Source organism: Coffea arabica, chromosome 6e (assembly GCF_036785885.1).
Source record: "Coffea arabica cultivar ET-39 chromosome 6e, Coffea Arabica ET-39 HiFi, whole genome shotgun sequence".
NCBI classification, from domain to species: Eukaryota; Viridiplantae; Streptophyta; class Magnoliopsida; order Gentianales; family Rubiaceae; genus Coffea; species Coffea arabica.
In genome coordinates, this window is record NC_092321.1 from 10,520,304 (window position 1) to 10,548,173 (window position 27,870).

The 27,870-nt window shown below is 36.7% G+C and overlaps 2 protein-coding genes and 1 pseudogene across 6 annotated transcripts; 1 reads left to right on the forward strand and 2 right to left on the reverse strand.

Moving 5' to 3' along the window:
- Positions 1 to 3,108: 3,108 nt before the first annotated feature.
- On the reverse strand, positions 3,109 to 3,519 carry LOC113694767 (uncharacterized; annotated as a pseudogene).
- A 5,380-nt stretch (positions 3,520 to 8,899) lies between these two features.
- On the reverse strand, positions 8,900 to 17,063 carry LOC113696334 (uncharacterized). Its single transcript, XM_027215762.1, has 2 exons — positions 16,106 to 17,063; positions 8,900 to 9,567 (listed from the first exon to the last, which is right to left on the reverse strand). The coding sequence occupies exons 1-2, from the start codon at positions 17,061 to 17,063 to the stop codon at positions 8,900 to 8,902; spliced, it is 1,626 nt and encodes a 541-aa protein (XP_027071563.1).
- Positions 17,064 to 22,132: 5,069 nt separating this feature from the next.
- LOC113697525 (protein LOL2-like) lies at positions 22,133 to 26,454 on the forward strand. Of its 5 annotated transcripts, none has more exons than XM_027217186.2 (7): positions 22,140 to 22,659; positions 22,808 to 22,939; positions 23,378 to 23,488; positions 23,955 to 24,064; positions 25,785 to 25,865; positions 25,961 to 26,035; positions 26,123 to 26,454. In XM_027217186.2, exons 2-7 carry the CDS (start codon positions 22,813 to 22,815, stop codon positions 26,162 to 26,164), a joined length of 546 nt encoding a protein of 181 aa, XP_027072987.1. In that variant the 5' UTR covers positions 22,140 to 22,659; positions 22,808 to 22,812; the 3' UTR covers positions 26,165 to 26,454. The 5 variants fall into 5 exon arrangements, with proteins under 5 accessions (XP_071911301.1, XP_027072987.1, XP_071911300.1 ...); XM_027217187.2 differs by having other exon boundaries at positions 22,142 to 22,659; positions 25,964 to 26,035; XM_072055198.1 differs by having other exon boundaries at positions 22,162 to 22,227.
- Positions 26,455 to 27,870: the final 1,416 nt, after the last annotated feature.

Below are 27,870 nucleotides of genomic sequence, written 5' to 3' on the forward strand. Positions count from 1 at the left end.
GCTAGTTTGTGATTATGATGATTGGTATGCTTGAAAACTCCGGTCAGTTTATTATTATTAGGAGTATAATAGTTTATAGTGATGATGGAACTGCTTTAGCTATTTGGAGATAGGAGAATTCCCAAGTATTTGGATTCAGTTCAATCACAGAGCACATTGCGCTGAAATGGACCTTGATAAAGAATAAATTGCGCATGCACAAGAAGAGACGCTGCAGTAGTTGTCGCCAGGACCAAACCACCAGGCAAAAGCATTTAGAACAATTTTATTTCAAATCAAAATTTGTTGGGAATTTTCTTATCTTCACATGGCTGATAAGTTTTCCTTCATATAATATATTAGCGATCCAAAATTCTCTGCCTTCTGAAACACAAGGCATGGGTACAGAGGATGGTTGTAAGATCTCTAGTTTGATTGTCAAATCTTTCTTTCTCCTCGTCTTTTATAAGGTTTAGAATCTCTTTTACACTAAAATGATAGTTTTTTAAAAAGAAAGGTCAATCTTTTTCCTAATTTACAGTCCTTAAACATCCTACAGTAGCAGTTACATTGACTTTGCCACTGTCATCTTCTCTTCTTCTTGTTGCCTATTTCTACGTTTACAATTCTGGAGGGTTTTCTGTTGCGAAGAAGTAGAAGATAGAATGCACTCAAACCAAGAAAGGCCTCGTGTGTGAGGGCACAAATTAGTGATACTGTGTAAATTAAATTAGTTTTCTGTTCCTTTCTCATCTAATTTGAGGCTTGAGCAACTCGATCCATGGGTGCCTTTCTCAACTAGCCAATTATTTTACTTGCAGCATATTGCAGTTACTATGTCAAGTATTCCTTGGTTCACCTCAACGACATTCAAGCACTCGGATGTCAATAAAGGAAGATATCTTCGTACATTCATCAAGGAACTGAGCCGGATTCCACGTACGTGTAAACTCTATTGTATGATTATTATTAGTTCTCATTTCAACGATTTATTGGTGAAAGATTATAAATTCATGAGATTCTTAAGCTTCAAATTCTGCTGGTCCACATGGATATAACTATCGATTAGGGTTAATTTCACATACCTCCCCTGAGATTTTTAACAATTGCAGAAAGCTTCTCTCAAGCTCTACAAATTATACTTACCTCTCCTATTTTCACTATTTAAGTAATATTCTAGACCCAAAAGACTAAACTTTTTTCCAAAGCTTCTATAATATCCTTGAGTTATAATTAGCAACAAGAATGTAAAGGAAAAAATGATTTACAGTCTCTATTTCATTTATCTTTATTTTCTATCACTATTACCTACTTATCAACATCCAAATTATCATTAAATAAACACTTATCTTTGTTCTAATCTTCCTCTTTTACCTAAAAGTTTTCGATGCAGACCATCGTATCAACTATAAACGCTACATCATATATTCAAAAAACTTACCTACAATTTCATAACAATATTAGATTTTACTTAATATGCTACAATATTCATCAATATTTCTAAATTTTAATTCTATGACTGCCACCTTTTTAATACAAAATAATCTAAACCATCACTACTAATATTAATATCCAATATATTCTATTGGCACAGAGTTCAAAATCAATCAAATTCTCTTTATAGGAATAATATCAATAATTGTAAATCAAAAATAGAAACACAATGCAGTTATAAATATATACCAAGAACATTTTTTTCATGATAACCATAATAGTATAACTTATATTTTGTTCCTATTCCACCTCTTATGATTTTTCTTCTAAAAACTTAAAACTCAACTTTAAATAATTATCTATCTGACAGAAATAAATATATTCTTTTTCACAAGGATTTTATCCTGTGGATTAAGCAAATGTGAGAACAATATGTTGAGTTGTTAACTGTTGTAGATGGTGATTTGTTTCCGATTCTTATGCGAGTTATGAACGGTGACATACAAAAGTTTCATTTTCCCTTGACGACAAAGATTTGAGTTGCTTGGATGTTGCAGCCGCCGCTATGTTTAATGTTGTTATTGCATAAAACAGCAAAACATCCCAACAGCCTCCTATACAAATTACAATGCCAAAATTAGAACAACTAAAATGTCGAACTAAAATGTGAAGACTCATAATGATGGAGGGTCAATTTTCAAGATCAACAGCAAAGAAAAGAGCAGGTCTTCAAAGAAAAGAACGGAGCATAGTTTTAAATGGTGAACATTACCTTACTTTATCGGTCAAAGACGGCTTCAAAAACCCATTTTTATCGTATGGGTCGCCTTCATTTTTGAACCACTGGTGCAAAGAAGAATCAATTCTATCAGTCACAAGAAGATATTTGTTTTGTCTTCTATGTTACAAAAGGCCATAAATCGACAAAACAGCGTCGCTCCCGACCAGTCACTCCAAATTCAAAGATATGAGATGCAATTCAGTACCTTTAACTAGTACAAATTAACAATTTTTATCTGTCAAACCTAGCCTTTGTAACACAGCGTTGCTATATCCTTCACTTAGGTCTCTACCTTCCACATTTAGTTGGGTAAATCTACAACTATGATTATTAATTTCCCAATCTTCCATTTGATCCCGAATAATGGATTAGGGTTTGGTGGTGATTTGGATTTGTGAAATCCGTATAGTTCACAAAGAGTTTTTTGGATAGATGGATTGGGATTTGGTGATAGTTTGGGTTCGAGAAATCTGCACCTACGTTTTCAAACTCCGACCGAAATTGACTCGGCCGAGTCCAAGAGTTAGGGTTCAATGGGTTCAATGGGTTCAATTGGGGTCGATAGTGGTCGAACCGGATGACATCGTAAATACGTCATATATACATATTTAATTCCCTGCAAATCAAATTTACAAAATATAACCAAAGAATTCAATCATCCAAATTTATATCCAATTCACCAAACAATTCACCAAATTTATCCAAACTCACAAAATTTAACTTTCATTAACTTTCATATGCTTTTTTTAAAAACATCTCAAACAAACTAATCTAAAGATTAAAAAGATCAGGGCCAAAAAATCAACCATTGTTTAGACAGATGTATGTATGTTACATCCAAACATGCAGAGCTATCCCTTGTGAGTACAGATAAGCCGAACAATCACAAGGTAAAAAGACAGCACATACCAAAGCACAACTTCAATTCAGCTCACTAGAGATTCCACACAAGTCCTAATATTGACATCATAATTTGCTAGTCGTGTCTTATCACATGCCGGAACTCCAAAACATTTACTTGGGATTACGCAGAACAATGGTTACAGAATCCCCGCAAAGGAACATTTTACTAATGAACCTATCCTTGTTAACTAGAAGAGCTTTTTTCTTGCCTTCCTTGTCTTAGGCACCTCTCTAACATTTTCCAGAACCATATTGCAGTGCCCGTCAAAGGCACGCATACGACCAAGAAGCTTTTTGTTGTTCCGACAGTTAATGAGCACCTGAGTGTTATTTTTGACACTCAACATCAAAATAGATAAAGGCCCAATTGTAAATTCTTCTTTCTCATTCTTCAAAACATCCTCTTCCATTGGTCAGCTCATTTCCAACAAAAGAGAATTGCTTCAGCTCTTCTCCAATGGAGTGACAAAACTTGGGCCAAGCAGCAGTTCAATTGTCATCCAAGACATGGCTATAGATGAAAGGAACTCAATGACGTGGCCATCAACCCTAAGCTACTGCGAAAGCCAAGGCACTGCTGAGCAAACTAGATTGTTTGCAGGAATTTAATTGAACTTAATTAAGCTGTAGACAGGGCACTTAACTTCTACTTGCTTCAATTTTTATCACTAGCCAGTTCACCTCTCACTCCGACTAGAACATCTGAATTAAAGACGAGAGGAAAGCCTAACAGAATCTCCAAACAATCAGTCTGGTAACCATCCTTCAATTGTTGAAAGAATTGGTTGCACCATTGAGAAATGAAATTCTATTATATGCTGTTATTCAAAAACCCTTCTCATCTCATGAATCCCCATCCTAATTAGCCATAAGCGTCAGCTTTGAATAATTGATCAAGTATATTCTTGTTTGTATTGCAGAGTATTTTATGCCTCTGAGTCAAACAGCTAATACTGCAATGAGTATCGCTCTATTTGTAATTCACATACTAGTTATATAGATTGTCAGCCTTAATTATAAAGTTCTAATCCCACAACTACATGAAAGAATTGATGTCGTCATTCAAATTATTTACCTTGCAAAAAGTTAGCTGCATTTTGTTCACAAAGATTAGTTATAATGTCTGAAAGGCAAACATTCATATGCGCCAAATTATTTACCTGGCTGCAGTGGTTTGAACTTAAAGTCCGAAATGAAGGCTTGAACGGCGGCGGTGGCGGCAATCGTTGAGGAGCGACAGTGATGGAGGACCAACGGCTAAGAAGAGTAGAACCAAATAGGAGATGAGCTGGGTGCTGAGGCTTGAAATTGAAGTCCAAAATTAGCGCCAAAGGAACGGCGGCAGTAGGAATGATGTTTTTTGAGAACACTGATCCGCACAGTTCACAGAGAGTTTTCTGAATAGGGTACGGTCCAACAAAAATCCCTCTCCAGCGAACAAAACCTGGCTCCTTACTGGTATGTTTTTGCTAGGCCCTCATTTAGCCTGCTAACAACGGACTCAAATCCAGTGACGCTGCCTATCTGCATTTTGAGCTTCTTAGATATACGTTTCAACAATATCCAGCAAAAATGGGTTAGTTCACTGCTGATTGAAATCCAATATACCCCACTGAGAAATTTAAAAATTTATATGAAAAATTTTATTAATTAAGAGAAAAGAAAAGAAACTTTGCCTTTAGGTAATTGTTTACTCATAACAGTAGTAAAATTTTGCAAACTTCCCAAAATATGTGGCTTTGCTACCATTTCAAAATTGTCGAAAGATCTAAATTTAAGTGAAATTGCATCGGTGCCCTCTAATAGGTTGTTTGAGTAGGCCCATGGCCAAGAACATGTCATCCCACTATCAACTCATTTGATGACTTGGTTGTGACCGCGTAGATTGGACCATTTGGCCCTAAAAATTCAAATTTGTGTTTTCTTGATATATGGGCTGAGTTGCATTTGGGTTTAAGATATAGACCCAATTATTAAATGGGCTAGCTTAGGCATTACTAATCTCAGTCTATCTTGACATATTGAGTTTAAAAATATAGATATTATTTATAAAATATACTAATTGTTATGCCATATATTCTCACTCATTGAAAATTAATATTTTAACATTTTTTGTAATCCTAATAAAGGTTAATCTTGTATTAATCATGTTAATATTTTATTATTTAATTAAAACTTATGTTTTTAACGATACATAACATTTAAAGAATGGATGATTTAATGTGGCCCAACTCGTTTGTAAGCCTAAAACTCAATAAATGAAATTGGTTAGCTTGGCTTTACTATTTCAAATTCCTATGGGCCAGGCCCAAACTTAATTGTGATTTTTTTTAACTTGAGCTTAAACATTTCATAATTCTACCGTCAAGCCTAATTGTAAGGCCACCGATTTGATTACATGTCATGAGACTAGGGGTGAGCAAATTCGGTTCATACCGAATTCATGACCGAATTCAAATTCAATTCGATAATTTGAAATCGGGTATTTGGTAATTTGTTACAAATTCGGTACATATCGAATTCACCGAATTCTAATATGATATGAAATAGGTAATGAGATTATGAATTTGGTAATAACTGATTTCGCATTCAAATTCGGTAATTGAAATAAGGTACCGCATTACCGCATTCGAATACCAAATTGGTATATAAAATTATATAATATATAGATAAATGTTATTTAGTATTAGTATATACTACTAATATATTATTATATTATATAGGTAAATGCTATTAATAATAATTAGTATATGGTATTATCATCATATCATGTACTTATAATAATAATAATAATATATAATAATGTACAATATATTATTTTAGTATTTGTTAATTGTTATATGACTATAATAATACAAATATATAGTAATACATAACAATATAAGATAACTACTTATTATTTTATACATGAGTAACATGACTAGAATTGGATAATAATTAATACATATATGTATAATACTAAATATTAAACAATAAACATAATTAGTAATTAGAATTTAGATATTGGTAATTTGATACATCATTGATCATTCATGTTTGAATTATTGAATATTTGAATGCGTAATCTGTAACTTGCAAGTATTAGTGTGCTCTAAATTTATATTACATATTTAACATAAAAATTCATATTATCTATTCACTAATCTTAAGGTTTTAAGTATAGATAAGACAACTAAATAGTGTAAGTGAATGCATGTGAATTGCAAATCAATGTATTAGTGTATTGACTTTCACAATAACATATGTAAGTAAATAAGTTTTATTTTGATTTGAAATAAATTATAAGTTTGTAACTAATATAACTTATCACTAATCATTGTAATTTGTAAGTTTGCAACTAATATTACTTATTATTAATCATTGAAAATTATAAATTCATAAATTATCACTAATTATTGTACAGTCTAAGGTTTATTCTAGTTTAAATTAATCACTTTTTATGTGTTCCTTAAATCATAGACTAAGGATTCTAGGTATAAGTGATCAAATAAATATCAATTAAATTAAACCACAAAATGATTAGAGCATAAGTAATGTGTTAAATTATGAATAAATTTGGGGATCAAATAAGTAATAATTTTTAAAAAATCAGTTTTTTTTTAATAGATGAATTCGGTTAGACCAAATTCATTGCCGTTTTCGAATTTGAAATCGGTTGCAGAATGAATTCGGTTATGGCCAATTCGAAATTGAAAATGGTTTAGATTTCTATAGGTCGAATAACCGAATTCACCGAATTCATTGTACCGAATTACTGCTTTTGCACCGAATGCACACCCCTACATGAGACATCGGCCGTTAGGCCTAAGTCTATCAACTTGGATAGGTAACTCTAGGCTCAATCAACCTAAAAATTTTGAGATCAAGCATTCTGCGATGTTGGACCCAATAATGTTTGGGCCTAGGTATAAGGCCCAATATTATCATGAGACAACTTTGTATTTTATTAGACTCAACCCAACCCAAATAATTGTGTGCCTGAACAACATAACATCCAATGCCAAAAGGGTTCATCATTGTCACATGACTTGTGCATGCCTCCTTATACAGCCAGATCACGTGGGTGCTCTATCATTTTTCTTATGCGGGTGAATGGGCCGCTTGATTGGTTCGTCTTGAGCAGGATGAGACATGCTCATGTAGCCTCTTTCTCTTTTAGCTCTTTCTGCTGCTGCGTCTAAATCTACGAGGAGCGTCTTCCTAAAATGATTTTTTTTTTTGTCAAATATCAACTTCAATATATAGGTAAAGGGTTACAAATTAGTCTGCACAACAGATTTACAAAAGACTGGCAACTGCCAGGAAATCATTGTGGGCTTCTTTGTTAAGCCACACAGGGAAGGATTGCTTCCACCTAGTTTCTTGTACCAAGTTAACTGCTAACTTAGCTAACCTGTGACTACACAGGTTCATTTCTCTCCTAATGTGAAAAAAGGAACATTTCCAGAATGAGCGACTCAGTTGCCTTATATCTTCAATTAGCATGTCCAGAGAGTTTAGACCTTGACATCCTATATTGATTCTGTCCACAACAGCTTTGCAGTCAGAGAGAATCAACAAGGATGACATGTTTTCCTCTATGGCTTTGCTTAAGGCTGTTCTAATAGCAATAGCCTCCAATTCTGCCGCATCTCTGGCTCCTGAATACGGAATGGACCAAGTTGCCAGGATCCTGCCATTGTTATCTTTAGCTATGATCCCCACTCCTGCTTTTTTCTTGGTCTGATTCATTCCAGCATCCGTGTACATAATGGAGCTATGCTGTTCCACCAGACCAGTTAACATGCCCTGCCTGTCATCTGTTTGGGACCTAACTTCCTTGTCCCTCTCAGCATTGCTACCTTCTTCCTCATATTCTAACCATTCATTCAGTGCTTTTTTGGCTATCTGGTGCCCCTCTGTCCTTGCCTGGTGAAAGTTTCCCTCATTCCTTGCCTTCCAGATTTGCCAGAGAAAGTTTGCTGTGAGTTCAATGTGTTTAGTTCCATCTTCCCTTGATCTGGCCTCCTGCATATATTCCCACCATTTCCAAAAGTTCCAACTATAGTCTTTAATACCATCCCATGAAACAGGGAATGTTGCCCAAGCCATCTCTCTAGCTTTGCAGAGAAGTAATGCATGTTCAGTAGTTTCTTGTTCTTCCCCACAACATTTGCAAAGTGGATCACCCTTGCCCGTCCTTCTAAAAATTTCCTCATTAGTTGGAAGGATGCAATGGAGGCATTTCCACAAAAAGTGCTTAATTTTGTGTTTGATGTTCAGTCCCCAAAGCTGGTTCCAGACCTTGGATCTTTCTTTGTTTATGCTGGAGTTATCTTGTGCCTTATTCTTCTCACTGATCTCTTTGATTCGCTCTTTGGCCCTAGCGTAACCAGATTTAGTAGAATAACAGCCATTTGCTGTATATTTCCATATGAACCTGTCCTTCATTTGGAATACACTGAGTGGAATTGACATGATTGCCTCTGCCTCCTCCTTTACGAACAGTCCTTGAATGATGTCCTTGTTCCATTGCCTCCCTTTAATCAAATTACAAACTTTGGTCAGTTGGTAACCATTCGGTTTAGGAGAGGAGACTCTTCCACTTTTTGAACCCTCTACCCATCTATCATTCCAGATCTCCACCGTGGATCCATCCCCAACTTGCTTCCACATCCCACTATCCAGCATCTCTAATGAACTATGCAAACTTTGCCAAATCCAAGATGCCCTAGCCTTTACCTTGGATTCAAAGATATTAGAGTTAGGGAAGTACCTACTTTTCATAACTTTACTAACCAACAAGTTGGGACAAGTGAGAATTCACCAAACTTGTTTGGCTAGCAAAGCTTCATTGAAGCATAGTAAGTCCCTAAACCCAAGTCCACCATTCACTTTCCTCTCAGCTAAGTCAGTCCACTTCTTCCAATGCATTCTTTTATCCCCTTGATCATTTTCCCACCAAAATCTGGCCATTAACCCACTTAGCTCTTTGCACAAGCTTTTGGATAATCTGAAAACAGACATGGCATATGATGGGAGAGCAGTAGCCACTGATTTTAGCAAAACCTCTTTCCCAGCATTACTCAAAAGTTTCCCTTTCCAGTTTTGGATTTTAGTCATCAAATTCTCTTTAATAAACCTGAACACGCTGTTTTTAGACCTTCCAACAACTAAAGGTAAGCCCAGATACTTCCCCTGTGTAACCTGTTGGATTCCTCCTAGCCTTTGTAGTACCTCCTCCTTCTCTCTACTGCCTGTACTTTTGCTGAAGAAGACCGCAGACTTGTTGATGTTGACTTGTTGCCCCGATGCTTTCCCATAACACTCCAATATTGCTTTTATACGTCCTGCTTCATCACCATTAGCTTTGCAAAAAATAAGTGAGTCGTCAGCAAAAAATAGATGGGAAACTTTGGGTCCTTGTCTTGCAATCTTGACTCCTGAGATTTGTTTATTACTGACAGCTTTATTAAGGAGGTTAGAAAGTCCTTCAGCACAAAACAAAAAAAGATACGGGGAAAGCGAATCTCCCTGCCTAATCCCTCTTGACAGGACGGTTTTTTGGCGTGTTTTACACTGTTATTTTGTCCTAATTCTGGCTATTCACGGTACTAAGAATTGGAATTTCACTCATATTCGGTATTTGTGTGAATTGTAGGTGGTAGGCATGAAAAATGATCTCGCGAAGTAAATTTCCAGAAGACTTCTCGTCTCAGGGCGTGGCCACGCCTTAGAAGGTGGACAAAACCGAAAGCCGGACCCTGGTCCACGTGAACCGCGAGGAGCACAGGATTAAAACTCCAAAGGCTTCAATTAAAAAGCAAAGAAAGGGCCAGACGTCTGTGGGCTTCTGCTTGACTTTCTTGGGCGGCGGCTATAAAGAATAAAAGGCAAGATTCAAAAAGGATGAAGACCCTAGCTTTAGTTTTCTTTTGGCTACTTTTTGTCAGACGGCTCCCTTCGCTTTTGTTTCTTCTTGGGCAGCAAATTAGATAGGGAGATTTACATCGAATCAAAACAGTAGCTTTAGTTTTTTTCTTTCCCCAGGCGCTAGACGTCCCTTTCTCTTTTGACTTTCAACTTTTCCGCTGGACAGTTCCTTGGTAGCTTTTTGCTTTGTAATTGCGATTCTGAAGCAAAGACGAAGGCAGGGCCTTCTCTGTTGTTATTGCAATTAATTCCTTTCCCCAATTCTTCGTCAAATAATTGAATGAATTCAATTAAATCACGCGGGATTGACACGATAAGGAGCGGCTAATTCTCTCCTCTGTCCAAAGGTCGACGCGAGGGCGCGGTCCATAATATCTGTGAGATCTAATCGAATCTTCATTATTTCTTCCATTTTATTGCTATTCGTGCGTTTCCTGAATTAATTGTTCATGGGTATTTTATTAATTGAATATCAACGGCCGGATATTTGATTTAATTTAATAGCCTACTGCCACGTTAATTAAATAGAATCCGTAATTGTTCATTTAGTTAACACCCCGTGGCAACTACCATAATTGGCTTTATGATGGGGAAACGTAAGATCTAATTTAAATAAACCCTCTTAGCGTGTTTATTGGTTAGGGTTGGGTTCTTCTAGCTTTAATGCAATTGGGTAATTAAATTCCTACGATCGTACCTAGGGTTGTTATCTGGTTAGAGAAGCAGTCAATGGTCGTACCTTGACTGTCGAAAAGGTAAGGAAGAATTGGTTGTCAGAGCTTATTGATAACTATAACCAACCTAGTGATGAATAGATGAAATATCTTTGTATCGATGATCATTTAGTTGGACCGTGCCTGAGCAGTTGATCCTTTGGGTAGACTTTTATTAATTGCTATTTTTAGTGAATTGTGCGTTGTGAGTTGGTTTTGAACTTAGTTCGCTTTATTTTTATTTTACTTTTATTTTATTTATTTCTCTCCCATTGAAAATCCCCCAATTTTGTTCTACTGATTTGGAAAGAAATAATTTCCTACCTGCTCCCTGTGGAATCGACCCTACTTGCTATTGTACGCAAAAATTAGTATTTTTATAGACAAACCCGGTATATCGGATCAAGCAAACTCTTCGGGAACAGGGTGAATCAAGTAACCCATTGCACACCTAGGGTCCCTGCTCCAGTACTTGAATTTGTTCTATAATTATTTAATTGAGGTGGTAATTAGGACTTTTTAGTAATTATTATTGCACAGGTTCGGCACCTGTCACCTCTCGTAGGACTAACATACCCTCGCTTAACACCATTAACATTGAAGGAGTAAGACACTGAGGACAGACACCCATGCATCCATCTAATCCACAGAGGGGCAAACCCCATTTTACACAGTACGGCATCAAGGAAATTCCATTCGACTCTATCATAGGCTTTGGAAAGATCAAGCTTAATGGCCATGTACCCCTCCTTCCCCTCTCTTTTTGATTTCAGCCAATGCATGTATTCGTGAGCTACAATGACATTGTCCAGAATTTGCCTATTTGGGACAAAAGTAACCTGGGAGTAACTGATGCAAGAGTTAAGACAAGGTTTGAGTCTGTTTACCAAAACCTTAGAGATGACGTGGGCCATGATCTTTAAGTGTTTGTTATTTTGGTACGTTAGTGAGAATAACATTGGCTATACTCCGCTAGTGTCGTCACCCAATAACCGGGAGTCTTCACCACAAGTGTCGACTCTCGCGTCAAAAAGTGACGATATCTATGAGTAAGTAGTCCTGAAGCTGTGAAAAGTTGAGTAACTGGCCTCTTTCATCTAAAAATGTCAGAGTTCACGTCAAAAGGATTGAATAGCTCGGGACTAAGCATTATTTATTCAATCCAAAAAAAAAGAGAAAAAGAAAAAAAAAGAGAGAGAAAACAAAAAAAAGGGAAATATGTGAGTTTATGATCATGTTGGCCCGCTGATCCTTGGTTCGCAATATTGGGACTTTGGTTGCCAGTTGACTTAATTGCTAACTATGCTAGTTAATATTTGGATTTCCTAGGCGAGTTAGCCATGAATTGGACGGGTTTATGAACTTAGGAGCTAACCGGGAGAAATATGACTCGACACTTAGCCACTAAATCTTGATTTTGGTATAAGCACAGCTGGTAATGTTAATGTGAAAGCTAGCCATTGTTGAGTTGAGTTGTCTCCATGCTTGAGGGCAAGCATGATTCAGGTGTGGGGGGAATTGATAGGGTATAATTTGTTAGTAATTTTATTATTAATTTCCCCTTTTATCCCTGCCAAATATTGTGTTAATTATTGATATCTACTTATATTTGGTATCTGGACTTAATTTCAGGAATGAAACAGAAAACTATCAAAAAGGAGGGACTTTATGGAGAAAATGGAGACTTATAAGGGATTCAACCCTTGGGCCCTTGAATTGGTAGGGACCAGATGATACGAACTCGACCCAACAAGAACTTGTCTTGAAGAACCAAGTCGATCAGGCAGCGGAAGGATCTATCTTGATCAGGCTATGGAACAATAACTACCTTACTAGACCTAAAGAGAACCCGTCTCTAGAAACCTAGTGGATTGGCTATTGGTTTGAAAGAACAAGATGATGTAATCATCTTGCCATGAACACCACAAGTATCCAAGCTAAATACTTGATACAGTTCAAGAAGAAACTTAAGTTCCATCAAGGAACTCCATAAAAGGAGACAACTCTCTTTTTATTAATTCATCTTCAATATCATCTCCCTCAATAGTTAAATAAAGTTGGCTATTTATAGCCTTACAAGATTCAAAACCCTAATCTAAATTGGAAACAATACAAGGTTCCTTATTTGACTTGACACAACTTCCTAAATAAATTTGAAAGTAATTAACTACTTTTCTAAAACTCTAATTCAATTAGAATAGGAAACTAACTGACTCAATTGGCTTAACTATGGTCAACATGACCTTAGCCTTTATTTCCCTTAATAACTCAAGACTAACTAACAAGTATTGTTGGAAACTTACTTAAATAAATAACAAGAAATAAGCATGACAAATCTTCAATGATTCTCGAACCCGATTGTACCATCAACCATCAATTGAATTTTCTTGAATTTGAAGGGAATCCAAATCTTCATGTTCTCATCATTCCCCTCCTCTTGAAAGACGATTTGTCCTCAAATCGAGTGCTTGTTTACAAAAGAGTAACTCGGAGAATGTCTTGATAAATGCAACCCAAGAACCATGTCATCAACTCAACTTGATTATGAACGCGAACCATTGCACATGCTCCATTTGTCAAGAATATCTTCACCCAATTGTACTTGGCTAGAATTTGGAAGTCAACCAATATTTGGAAATCAATCAAGATTTGGCAATCAATCAGGATATCAATCAAGATTTGGAAATCAATCAAGATTTCAATCAAGATTTGGAAACCATTCAAGACTTGAATATCACTCACGATTAGGAAACCAATCAAGACACAACTCACTTTGGAAACAAACACAAGGAAAAAAAGTTCTTTTTTTCGGATGAACAGTTCTGCTACAATACTATGAACAGTACTGCTACAGTAGCGGGATGAACAGTACTGCTACAGGCATGAACAATGCCGATGAACAGTTCTCCGTGAACAGTCCGATTTTTTTTTTGACGACTTGACACAAGGTTACGACTTCACTTGGAAGAAATTTAATGGGAGTTAAACCCTTGAAAAACCTGTTTTCAAGAACGTAATCACACCAAAAAAATTTCAACCTCGATCAATCACAGGATAGGTTAGATTCAAGTGATAAAATCAAGAGAACAAGAATCAAAATTTATTTTTTTGTTTCTTTTAAATCAAAAGGCGGCTAGGATTTTGGTAGAAAAATAAATAGAAGAAAAAAGAAAAGAAAAGAAAAGGATATTAACCTGAATTAAGAGCCGAAACTCTGATACCAGATGATACGAACTCGACCCAACAAGAACTTGTCTTGAAGAACCAAGTCGATCAGGCAGCGGAAGGATCTATCTTGATCAGGCTATGGAACAATAACTACCTTACTAGACCTAAAGAGAACCCGTCTCTAGAAACCTAGTGGATTGGCTATTGGATTGAAAGAACAAGATGATGTAATCATCTTGCCTTGAACACCACAAGTATCCAAGCTAAATATTTGATACAGTTCAAGAAGAAACTCAAGTTCCATCAAGGAACTCCATAAAAGGAGACAACTCTCTTTTTATTAATTCATCTTCAATATCATCTCCCTCAATAGTTAAATAAAGTTGGCTATTTATAGCCTTACAAGACTCAAAACCCTAATCTAAATTGGAAATAATACAAGGTTCCTTATTTGACTTGACACAACTTCCTAAATAAATTTGAAAGTAATTAACTACTTTTCTAAAACTCTAATTCAATTAGAATAGGAAACTAACTGACTCAATTGGCTTAACTATGGTCAACATGACCTTAGTCTTTATTTCCCTTAATAACTCAAGACTAACTAACAAGTATTGCTGGAAACTTACTTAAATAAATAACAAGAAATAAGCATAACAAATCTTCAATGATTCTTGAACTCGATTGTACCATCAACCATCAATTGAATTTTCTTGAATTTGAAGGGAATCCAAATCTTCATGTTCTCATCATACGGACCACAAGTTAGTGAAAGGCATTTGGTCAATTGGGCTCTCCAAAGAAAGTAACGTAGAGAGACTTGGAACAAGAAGCAATTTGGAGCCTTTGTCCACATGTGTGGGGACCACCTAGATAGCTTTTAGTCATCTTTCTTTTGGTTCTTTAAAAGGGGACAACGTACAGAAGAAAAGAACAGCTTTAGTTTTAGCTTTTTAGTTTAGTTCTAGTTTTCTTTCTTTTGACTGGCCTCTGACACACGCCAGGTGTTCGACAATATTCTCCAACGGGGAAAACATCTTTTATTCTCTGCTTTCTAGTAAGAAACGCAATGCCTTTGCAATTTATTAATTCGTGTGGTGATTTAATTATGTGGCGCGACTAAGCCTCCCATCTAGTCAAAGGTCAACTCGACGGCACAGTCCCGAAAATTTGTGAGATCTAATTAGTTTTCACGCATTCCTCTATTTATTAATATTTGCACCTTATCTGCTTGAATTTTCATGAGATTATTTTATTATTTGAATGTCAAGGGCCCGATGTTCAATGTGATTTATTAATCTCGTGCCAATTTAGTCAACTAAATTCGTAATTGTTTGATTGATTAATATTAGTGGCAACTGGTGTGTTTACACATTACGGGAACGTGCAATCTAATTTAAATAACTCTCGTAGCGTGTTATTGATTAGGGTTAGATTTTTCTAGTGATTAATGCAATTGAAAAATTAATTCCTACGGTCGTACCTAGAAGTATTTTCTGGTTAGAGGTAATCAATGGTCGTATCTTGGTTATCAATAAATTAAGGAAAAATTGGTCGTTAGAATTCGTCGGCGACTATAACTAGTCTATTAATAAATTAAGTGAACCTTTCTTGCATCAATGATCGGATAAATGGACTGTGTCTGAGTAGTTGTATCATTGGCTAGAATTTATTTATTCTTGATTTAATTCCTGCTATATTTGTGTTAGTTAATTATTTATTTTTAGTTGGATTGTTTAATTATTTTTAGTTGCATATCGGTGAAACCCCCCTCTTACCAATTGAAATTTAAAAGAGACAAATATCTCCAGTCTCTGAGGAGACGACCCTATTTGCCACTGTCTACTATTCAGTAATTTTTGTCAACTAATTAATTTTGGTATATCGGATTAAACAAACTCTTCGGGAACAGGGTGAATCAAGTAACCCATTGCACATCTAGAGTCCCTGCTCCAGTACTTGGGATTAATTATTGACTGCTTTTAGTGGTAGTTAGGTTATTATTATTATTATTGCACAGGTTCGGCACCTGTCAATAGACTAATAGGCCTAAAGTGAACCAGGTTGAGGGGGTTGTCTATTTTAGGAATAAGGGTGACCAAGGTCTCATTGATGGCTTTCGGAAGGAAACCAGTGTGAAAAAAGCTTCGAATAGCATCCACTACATCTACTTTGATAATATCCCAAAATCTTTGAAAGAAAACAGGGGACATACCGTCTGGGTCAGGGGATTTGTTGGGGTGCATGGAAAACACAGCAATCCTGATTTCCTTCTCAGTGACAGGTCTGGTAAGTTGCAGGTTCATCTGCTCCATGATAGTCTTAGGAATACCATTTAATATCTCATCAAAATCTGATGGCTTCGAGGATGTGAACAGCTGGCTGTAAAAATGAGCAATTTCCTCCCCAATTTCCTCCTCAGTTGCACACCATCCTCCCTGCTCCTTCTCCAGTCTGGAAATTTTGTTCCTTTTCCTTCTGCCCTTCACCACAGCATGAAAATAAGCTGTGTTCTTGTCCCCATTTTGAAGCCATTTGATTCTTGCCCTCTGGTTCCAATAAAGTTCATCTTGCCTATAGGAATCAGAGAGTTGTTTCCTAAGCATCCTTATGGTTTCTTTATTATCACTTCCATTTCTGGTTCTCGCAGCTTGAATTTCTTCTTTGATCCTTTTAATTTCCATCCTGCTATTTAGCTTCAATGTTCTGCTCCAAGCCGAGAGAGACATTCTACACTGCTTGATCTTCCTACTGATTCTCACAGCTCTGGACCCCACTTGATTTTTACCCCACGCCTCTTGGATTAGGCCTTCTACTTCCCTATATTGTAGCCATCTGGGATCAAAATGAAATCTTCTTTTTGGCTTCCTAATTCTAGGCTCTGTCTCTAAAAGGATGATATTGTGATCAGAGGCTTCAACCTCAATATGGGTCACTCTTGCATCTTTGAATACCTCACACCAGTCAACACTTGCAAGAACTCTGTCCAATCTCTGTTTAATTTCATCCTCCCCCACCCAAAGGTTACTCCAAGTCCATGGGAGGCCCTCAAAACCAACATCCAGGAGCTCATTTTTGTTAATGAAGTCTTTAAAATCAGAGAAAGTCCAATTTGGTCGTGTTCTGCCCCCCCATTTTTCATCATTGGAAATTATGTCATTAAAATCACCCATTAAGATTTTGTTTTTACCCCAGATATTGTTCCTACTACACAAACAATCCCATTGCTTTTTCCGAATTTTATCATCAGTACTAGCATAAACAAAAATGCACCACCAGTTACCAGATTCATTGTCATCATTCAACAGAAGTTCAATGGTAAAAGGGGTAAATAAAACATTCAAAACCTTAGTGGTATTTTTTCAAAAAATAGCAAGCCCACCAGCTTTACCAACAGGTTCTACTAAAACCATTTCCTCATACCCTATTTTCCTTTTAAACCCGTTCAAAAACTTTTTTTGATTTTTTGTTTCACATAAAAAAATAATGTCAGGGGAGTGAAGGTGGATTACCTCCTTAAGACAGGGAATAGTCAAGGAGCTCCCTGCCCCTCGACAATTCCACGCCGCAACTATCATGTGGACTTGGGAGATCAATTAAGGCTTGCCTCCATGACCTCAGAATTTGGTTCCCATTTGCAATCTTGCTTCTATTTAACTCTTTTAGCTAAGCCCCCATCAATTTGCATACGGTTTGCTTCTTCCTCCTCCTCTGGTAATCTCCTCTTTGCAGCTACTGTTGTAGTTTCAATGTTCATGTCCATATCTGATAGTGGGAGCCTACCCAGCTGACCTTGTAGCCCTTTACCATCTTTCCTGGCTACCTTAAATTGCTTCCTACCTTTATTTCCCATCTCTCTACCTGCTGGTATTAGACTGCATACCCCTTGGTTTGCAACTGAATGATCTCCAGGAGAATGTCCGAGAGAGGTATTATTTCCTCCTTCCTCGTTAGTTTCAACTAAAATGTCCATCTGATCCTCCAAGCCCTGTTTGAAATCCTGCTTATATTGGGGACATTTTGGAGTCAAGCTACAAATTGGGCCTGGGCTTAAATTACTTTTGACTTCCCCTTGAACCCACTTGCCGCCTTCTTGTTCTGTTGTGTTTTCAGAGGTGGGCTCACTTACTTTCTTTTCCGCCGCGCCCAATTTTGAATTTTGATCATGGATTTTTTGCGCCCGCTCTTTGCCTGACAAGACTGTGTCATCTTCCCTCTCTTTCCTGACAATCTTCAGTTCGTCAATGTTAGTTCTACTGGATCCCAGCCCCCTTGACTGGTGAACTATGTATTCTCCTTCGAACAGTAATTTCTGTGCAACCGCATTCATCGATTCTTTTGGATCTCTAGGGGTATCAGACCGATACTCTGTTCTCTTTTTTGGGGATGCTCCCTTGGCTTGAGCTCTCATCCAAGGTCCAAATTGAGGTTTGGAATTGCCCCTGGTTGTCCCTGATTTGTGCCTGCAAGATTTGTCACTGTGCCCAATTAATCCGCATCCATAGCAGAAATCCGGGCACTTTTCATACCTGAACTCTACCCAGATGCTCTGACCACCTAATTTCACCACCGTTCCTCTCAACAGTGGAAGGGATGTATTAATCACCACTTTCAGCTTTATATGTCTCCCTTTTTTACTTCCACCCATTGGGATAATAATATCCTCAACATCTTCAAATATACCACCAATCTTAACCCCTATCTCCTTTGTGATCCAATGTATTGGCAGGTTCCATAGTTGAACCCAGATGTGGGCTTTTTGGAATGCCTCCATCTGGCGATCAATGCCTTCCTCCCACGGCTTGATGTTGAGGAGCTGGTTGTCAATTGTGTATGGTCTTCCACTCAGTATCTTTTCCATATCCATCACATCGGAGAAATTAAACTGAAACAGATTTGCTCCCAGCTCCACAGCCACCAAATTCCTTGGGTAACCCCACACTTGATTGACAAAGTTCTTCACTCCTGTGAAGTTGGTGATCCTTTCCCCCATTATTCTTCCAAAGAGACTTTTCCTGCATTCTTTCTTACCTATATGCACATCGACCCCGTCCAAGATAATTCATGAGCTTTCTCTGTTGGATAAATCAAATCTGTCAAACACTTCCACAAGTTCTTCCGCCATGATTTTGTTGTGATATTCAATGGTATTCCAGGCACCTCACTCGATGAATTGCAACATTACCGACCTGCGCAGGGAAAATAAAATCAAGATGCTGGGTCAGGCATATACCCCCTAACCCCAGAGCCAAGAAAGTAAGAAATTAAAAAAGTTTAAAAGCAGAGAGTTTAAGACATTTTCAGAAATAGAAGATTTGTTTTGTTTTGTTTTTTGTTTTTTGTTTTTTTTTCCAAAGATCAGCTTCAATAAAAGGAGAAAGAGAAGATTTGTTTGAAACTGGAAGAACTACTGAAAAGCTACAGAGGAGGAACCGATGAGAGTTGGGTTTAAGTGTTCTAAAGAGTATTTCTACTCCCACTGAAGAGGAGGCAAAGCTCTCATCGTAGAGAGGGAAGCTCTCAAAAAGAGAGGGGGTTTTTTCTAAAATGATGATTGGTGCAATTTGCAATGTTCATTTCTATCGATGCAATGTAAATTATTGGAGATGCGCTCTGAATTTTAGGACAAATTTTTCCCCTTTTCGAGCTTTTTCCTCTCAAAATCTTCTCTACATAACTTCCTTGCCAGCTTGGCTTCATCTTTTCATTATTTTCTCCCGTTTCAGTGAACCCATAGCCCTCTAGGGATCCTTTACTTGCTAGTTGTGATCATAGTTCCTCTATACATTGGCTTGGTGGTATGCTTTGTTTTTACCATTTTTCCTATTTCTCTATGTATTTGCTATTTATTTCTTAATGTATACTGAGAAGGATATTTTTGCCCCTTTGGTTTTCCTTCCAATCCTAATGTAACTATGAAATAATGGTCGGAGATGTGTCTTTTTTACATACGAACTTGTGAATGTAGATGAGTTGATCCTCTTTTTTTTTTTTTACAAAGCCCTGTACACGGGGTGGGGGTTTATTTAATAAACGAAAAATGAATACAAATGCCAAAACTACAAACTAATGCACAGGCGAACATGGGGGACCTCCTCCTATTTAGAAGTAGAGATGATCTAACAATTGCAGAAAGATGCTAAAAGGAGGGAAAGAAAGTGTCTTGTAGGAGCCGCAGTCCCGCCAGCTTGTATGTCGTACTATTAGTATCCCTATAAACATGCACTAATGACAAGGAGGAGTCAGAGAGCAATCCACTAATTCTCATGAGAATATTGCAGAACGGCTATTTACCTACCACCCCTAAGTGGATCAAGCGAACAAGGGATTTCGAATCCACCTCCACCAATAAGTGTTGAACTGTCTTTCAAAGCATAACAAAAGTCCATGCAACAACGACAGACTTTCAGCCATTAATACATTTGATTCTCCAAATTCCTTATAAAAGACAAAAATCAGGTTCCCATCTGAATCCCGAAGGAGACCACCTCTAGACGCCCGCCCCCAGAGAACACTAGCATCCATCTTGAGCTTATAATAACATGAGGGAGATTTCTGCCAGGAAACAACCTCACACTCAACACGCCTTACTCTTTGACCAATCCAAGTAGCCCACGGATCCCCGATATCTCTTCTAAAATGCTAGGTTTTGAGAACCTTAGCAGCCCCTAATTGATCCAAGAATCCATTAATCTCGGCAATTACCTGTTAAGGTTCAAACGCTTCATTCTCAAATCGGGCTTGATTTCTTGACTTCCATAAGAACCATAGGATCAAAACTAGCACAGCTATGCGTATATGCCCTACCTGGGCTCGAAAGGGTGAATTAAACCATGACACCCATACCGATGACAGGGAATTGCGCACCACATCCAAGATGCCAAAACGTCTCCCAAAATGCTCCCAGACTCGTGCTACAACTGGCCCCTGAAGAAACAAGTGATCAAGTTATTCCTCCTCCTGATGACAACAATGACATCAAGACAAGCACTACACCTCTAGTCCTTAGAGTAACATCCAAAGGTAGCCAGTTGTGTAAGACACACCAAGCGAAGAAAGAGATTTTGAGTGGAAGAATATCACTGCAAATCAAGTTTGAAGTTCGGAGTTTGGAGAAAGTCAGGAGAATCGAAAATAGAGATGCAAACTTGATAAGAAGTAAAAAAATGAGATGAAAGTGAGTGATTGTGGTATTTAATAATTAGTTTTTATGGTTAAAGAAAAACAATTATTTTAAAAAAATTCAATTTAATAGACAAAAATAAAATTAAAAGATGGAAGAAAAATATCAATAAATTAAAACTAAAGATGTTTGATTAAAAAAGGATGACGAAAGAAAAGAGGAGAGAGAGAAAGAGTTGAAAATTATAAAGAAAAAGTTATGAGAGCATGAGGTTTTGTAGGAAAAACAGAGGAAAGAAAGATGGAGATTTATTTTTATATAAATGTGGTATAAAAAGAGACTAAGTGGATATGATGGTACAATGGTTACTATGTTGGTCTTGTGTAGCAAATGTTTTGAATTCAGTTCTTACTAGCGACATTTTGCAAAACTTAAAAAAAAATAAAATTGAAGGAAAACAAAAAAACCCAAAATTAGCGGTTTGACCCGATTTACCGGGTTGGACGGTTTTGACCGGTCTTGATTGATTCATGGACAACTTCAACTATAGCATAGAATCAGACCGGTCTCATGGCCGGTTCGATCCGATTCTGAAAACTTTGCTGTAGCAGAATTTTTAGAGTATATTTTAAAATATTTTTAGAAAATATTTTGGAATATTTTTTATTGAAACTTTATTTTGAGATATTTGGTAAAATTTTAAAAAAAGTTAAACTAATTTTTAGATTATCTTTTAGAGTACTTTGTTGTAACTTTTATTATATTTGAAAAACTACTTTTTGAAAAACACTCCAAAAACAGGAGATCCAAACAGAGCCATTGGTTTTAATTGAATTTGAACTTCTTCTCTTTTTTTTTTTTTTGTCTTTTGCACATCTGACATGTATCAAAGGATGCTAGTGTTAGATAGTCATTATATACAAAATCAACATCCATATTTAGTCACTTAACAATTTATATCTCATAGTACTAATTTGAGAGCAATTTATATCTTATAGTGCTAATTTGAGAGTTAACCCTGGAACAAGAAAATAGAACTAAAAATCCTGATTCTAATTATGTAAAATGTTGCATAATATGGCCACGATTGAAGATTCCATAAGGTATAATAAACAACAAAAGATGGAAAGTGGAAATCGAAAAAATGGAGAAGTAAAAAATAGGAGAAGAGGAAGAGGGGTAATCCAGAGAAGGACTTTATTCCGTTATTTCTGGTAAGCTGGGCTCTCCCCACGAGAGAGAAACCGCCGTACTGCTTCCTTCCCTCCTAATTAATCTGAAATTACTTTCCCCGTCCGACGACGTTGATTGACCCGGTCATCCATTTACCACCGCGTCCCTCTCTTTCTCTCTCTATCTTTAGCAGCTTAGCTAATTTGCCCCCTTACCTTCCTAAGTTGGCCTTGCCTTCCTTCCTCACTGAACATCTCGATTCGATTCTAAAATCTCTCCGTTAGGTTTCCATTTTCTGATTTCTATTTATAGTTTCATATTTCTGTATCGAATCTCGATCCCAAAAACCACCGCACCGGCATACCCGATTTATTTATTCTTTTTTTCCCCCAATCTTGGCCCTAATTTTCATTCTTCTCCTCTTCTATAATTACCTAATCACATCTAATTGTTGGCTAACAATTGCTTAACCAGTAAGTATATTGATTTTCTTCTTTCGCTTTTTTCTATTGAATAGGAATTTATTATGTTTCGTTGGGCTGTTGTCTATTTATCTATTGGATTGGATTGGACGATAAAGTTGTGATTTTTACGGTGAAACTGTTATTGTGAATGTAATAGAGGGGATGCAGAGCCAGATAGTGTGCAGTGGGTGTAGAAGCGTGTTGCTGTACCCGAGAGGTGCCACCAATGTCTGCTGCGCTTTCTGCAATGCCCTGACTCCCGTTCCCCCACCTCAACTCCCGCCTCCCGGTACCTTTTCTTTCTCCTAGTTCTTCTCGTTTTCTGTTCTTTTTGTTCCAGAGATATTTACATATTTCTAGTTTGCTTATTTATTGTCCCTCAAAAGTTACATACGCATAGTTTTTGCAATAGAGAAAGATCGTCTTTTTTTTTTTACTGGTTTATTGGTTATGATATAGCCTAAGACCACCTTTTTTGTTTTGTTTAATTAGTTTAGGGTATAGCATGATTGGTAATAATGAGTTAACTGAACTTTGTATGTGTAGGATGCAGTTTTCTTGTTCGAACTGCATAGTTGATAGAGGAGTTTATCACTTGCTATTGGCATATATTCTCCCATTCAGAGAGTGCAATTGCACTGTTCTCAAAAGCTAACATATAGGACATATAGGTGAAAAGGGAGTCTCGGGACATGTAAAAATTGATCTTTTCACATATGTCACGCAGGAATGGATATGGCTCAACTTATATGTGGAGGTTGCCGTACATTGTTGATGTACACACGTGGTGCCACGAGTGTGAGATGCTCCTGTTGCCATACTGTGAATCTTGCACCTGGTATACTATGGTTTATCATGTACCTCTATATTTTTAAACAACACACAGGAGTAACAAGGTTTATTTAAAAGAACTCAGAGCTGTTGACTCTATTGGCCTGCAAAGACTATTATTGTTCAGAAACTTATAAAAGTGGATGCTTTTTGCTGCATGGTTCTATTTTCTTAAGTAACATTTTTATTGTTCAGAGAACTACTGGAGACATTTAACAATAATGTGAAAGTCTGGATCTAGTTCACAAATATTTATTTAAGATATGTCTAGTATGATCTTTATCTGGAGCTTTGTTGAAGTTTTGGAACTTTTCTGTTGTCAAATATTCTGATTAAGATTAGACAATTTTGCTGCTTGTAAGTATGTTTTTCCATGGATCTGAATTGCATTATATTTCTGTTACCATTATATCCTATTTTACATGCCTGGACCTAACATTTTGTTTTCATTTGGTTTTTCTTCATGGATGAAGTGTCTAATGTTGCTCATGTCAACTGTGGAAACTGCCGCACTACACTTATGTATCCATATGGTGCGCCGTCAGTTAAATGTGCTGTTTGCCACTATATTACTAACGTGAATGTAAGTATACCGGAGTCTCTGTTTATTTTTTAAATTTGTCATTCTTTTTTTTTAATGCCAAATTTGCTGATTTTGAGAAAGGCTAGGGTTCTTGGAATTCAGTTACCTGTGGTTAAGGGAGTTAGTCCTTGTCTTTGGGCTTTATCTTCTGTTGTTCCTATAGAATGTTTTGGAGACGACATGTTTTTGTCCTCACTTTTCATTTGTTCCTTTCAAGGTTTACACATTGACTAGATTTTGTGTGCTCCTGTTGGGCAGAGTAATTTGCTTGTAGTATTATATTGTTCGCCCATGCTTAGTAAGTTCAAAGAAGTCCTGTATAACCTTTTCGGGGCTTCCTAAGCTTTAAAAGCAGGTTTTTAACACTGCTAAATGAATGCCATATTGGTCGGGTAGATGCAACAAGGATGGTTTGATTGATTCCATTTTATGGTTAAATGGGAAAAGAGAAAAGTAGGATTAGATTTTGAGATAATTAGCTCTAATGAGATGGTTTGGAATCCAGACAGAGACTGCTAATTCAGCAGTTTAGTACATTCTGGAATTATTCGTTGATGTGTTAGTTGCAATGGATAAAAACAATTCATGTAATTGAAATCGAAATAATCAGAAAAGATTTTTATTTTTATTTTTATTTTTTGAGTTGTTGGATAATCATTTAACGAACTCATATGTCTACATTTAAGGCTCAACAGTGAAATTTTGTCATCTAGCTCACTTCTTATAGTGCTTACTAACTTCTGCGCGTCAGTTCAATAAAGGTCATATATGCCTGCATGGTTAGAACTACCTGACCAATGGTATTACCTGATCTTGGATTATTTCAGTGAGCTTGTTCTTGGTCTTTTGGAAGATTCTAGGTTGTCTTCAATAAATGAATAAATTATTCGTTGAATTATGGTGATCCAAAGAGTGGAAAGCTTGTCAAAAGATGGCGATGCATGGTAAATTCGATTATGTCTGTTCTTCGGGTACAACAATATTGAGAAGAGAGAAGCAGGGTTTATAGATTTGAGATGATGTTAGGAACGTAATTGTGAATAGAGTTAGTTAAAGAAACTTGAGGAAAAATCTGTGAAACTTGATTACCTCTATTGGAGATTAAGATCAAGGTTTAAGTGATTTAATGTAAACAATGTGATCCTTGAGCACAAGTGTAGGACTTGGTGATTATAGATCAATGGTGAGGGTACATATGTCAATTTTGGTGAGACAAGATTTTATATGCTTTTTATTAGTGCCTGTACCTCCTTTTAAGTAAATCAAAGAAAGTTCAGAATGAACAATTAAAGGGTTCACGAGTTCCTCGCATGAATTCTTCATTTTTCCTTTTGGAGGCTTTCAGGTCAGATTTGAATCTATTTATTAAAACCATTTGCAAATTTAAGTACATATGTTTGGCATCGGAATTATGACCTTGCACTCTTTCTTGTACCTCCTCTAGGTTGATATTCTAAAGTAATCATGTCACACATTCCCATCTATCACACATACCTTTTTCTCTCCTCAGTTGTTTGCATGGTTGGTTCTAGGTTCACGTCTGACTGTGACTACATTTTATTTATCAAGTCCATTAAAGTACATTGTGCCACATTTTGTTGACGTACTAAATTCTAATTGCCCTTTCTTTCCCCCAGCTTCAGTGTATGTATGGCTGACATGTTATCTGCATTCTTTCTTTTGTTTTTCGTTCGAGCTTATAAGAATTTTCTCCTTGTAGATGAGTAATACTAGGGTTCCAATTCCAATGCACCAACCTAGTGGAACAGTAACACCACCATTGATGCCTTCTACTTCATCTGTGAGTTTTTTTGTGTGTCCTATGCTGAGTTCTCTGAGAAACTTGGAGACTGTTGGTAGTTTAGTAAGTGTATTGGCTAATACGTTATTTCTCAGCAGGGATTGGCGCATTCTCAAAGTCAAACTGTAGTTGTTGAAAATCCTATGTCTGTTGACAAAAGCGGGAAACTGGTAGGTGCAACAAACTGTAATAGCCTGTCATGTTTAATTGCTTTTGTTGGATATCGAGATTTCTAAACTTGTATATGAATTTCTCAGGTAAGCAATGTTGTTGTTGGTGTCACCACTGAAAAAAAATGACCAACAAAGGTGATGGTCCATCCCTCGCGGTATCTTAAGGCTTAAGCAAAGGGAAGTTATTTTCCTCAAGCTACAGTAAATGGTATATATAGAGTTGTGCATAGGTGGAGGAAATGGTCCAATTGGCTTGGCATAATTGTGACACTATGACTATAATTTTTTTATGTGAGCGTGATGTACATTAAACAATCCAAGTGTTGCTACTTTGATGCCTGGTGTGGTTACATTATGGATATGACTTTTTGCAACTTGAATATACATATGTGGTAAATATGGGACTTGATATACAATTTTGTATGGTGCGAGTTCCTTTATTTTCAATTGTTTACAGTATTTCACAGTTATTCGTGATCTTTGAAGTCTGTTAAAACAGATTTATGGTCATTCAGGAGGGGGAGAAAACTGATGGGGAACTTGGGAGAATCTATGCGCTTATGTTCCAGGAAAATGTGTGTCATGAGTTCTACCTAGATAATCAAGTGTTTCTCGAGGTGTCCCTGAATTGGAAAATGCTGCAGATTTTGATCCGATTGAAAGGAAATTATACTAATTTGTTGAAAAGTTGGGGGACGTTGCTTAGCTGGGAATGTTGGAGCACAACGCTTCTACTAACTACTATACATCTAACTTGCAAGTATCACATACGTGTGTAAGTGGTTAGTATTGGTGAATCAGGGTTCAACTGATAATAGACGGAAGCATATGATCTTCACATATCTTTCTCACGAGTTCTAATCCTATTTATCCGTCTGTACCAGGCAAAATGTATTACCTGCGTGTATTACTGGTTAACGATGGACATACTAAAACTCTTATGAGTCGTCCTGGTCGATGGTATGTACGTGTAAAACACGGCAATCTTGGTGCTCTAAATGAATGGGACACGAAAATTTATGCGCAATTCCTTCAATTAAATTCTTTTTTAAGTCTCCATATTTTGTGATCATCTGACCTGATCGAATTGTGCTTCTCTAGTTGCAAATAAGATGTGGTGTTGGAGGCGTGGAAACTTAGCCTCGTTTAATGTTAGTTGTCCAGGATGCCAATTAATTCAGTCGATGGGCTTTGAAGATGAAGCATAGGAAAAGGATAGAGATCCCGTAATAAGTGCCCATAAAAGTTTTATCTTATATGGTGAATTTGGGACTACATTATATGGGAAACTTTATTATACATGTAATTCAGGAGGGCAACTGGAAAGTATTATGTAAATCAAATGTGAGTCATAATGTTAGAATTTTATAGTAAGCCTACCCTCTCTTTTTAATGTGCTTATCCTATGTCTTTAGAGCAAATATTTTTTTTAAAAAAATTTATATTTAATACCAGGGTTACATTTAAAATTAGGAGATTAAAAAAAAAAAGAATTGTTTCTTACTTTTGCTAATGAGGTGCATTGGACAATTGGCTTGAAGCAAGCAAAGGAATTTGAAGTTTATCGTGAAAATATCGAGAAGTGGAATGAAAATCTTACCGATGTCAATGGATTTGGAATTTTGCATTTAAACTTGTTCTTTGAAATGTCAATAAATCTCAAATCTGTTTTTTTTTTTTTTTGTTTTTTGATAATGCGTAATCTTTTCTTACAATAATAATGTATACACGCGAAGGCATTCCATCATGTTTCATATTCATATGCACCACCACGTGACATTAACAACAAATAGGATCTGCGGTAGGAAATGGCCAAACCCCATCTACGTGAG

Bases quoted from the DNA above. Each gene is read 5' to 3' on its own strand.
- LOC113697525 (XM_027217186.2), top strand. From the start codon at position 22,813: ATGCAGAGCCAGATAGTGTGCAGTGGGTGTAGAAGCGTGTTGCTGTAC. The intron at 22,940-23,377 runs GTACCTTTTCTT...TATGTCACGCAG, and splicing joins ACCTCAACTCCCGCCTCCCG to GAATGGATATGGCTCAACTT. The intron at 24,065-25,784 runs GTAAGTATACCG...TTCTCCTTGTAG, and splicing joins ACTATATTACTAACGTGAAT to ATGAGTAATACTAGGGTTCC.
- LOC113696334 (XM_027215762.1), bottom strand. From the start codon at position 17,063: ATGGGTGATTTTAATGACATAATTTCCAATGATGAAAAATGGGGGGGC. The intron at 9,568-16,105 runs GTATGTCCCCTG...TTTGTGCTGAAG, and splicing joins CAAATCCCCTGACCCAGACG to GACTTTCTAACCTCCTTAAT.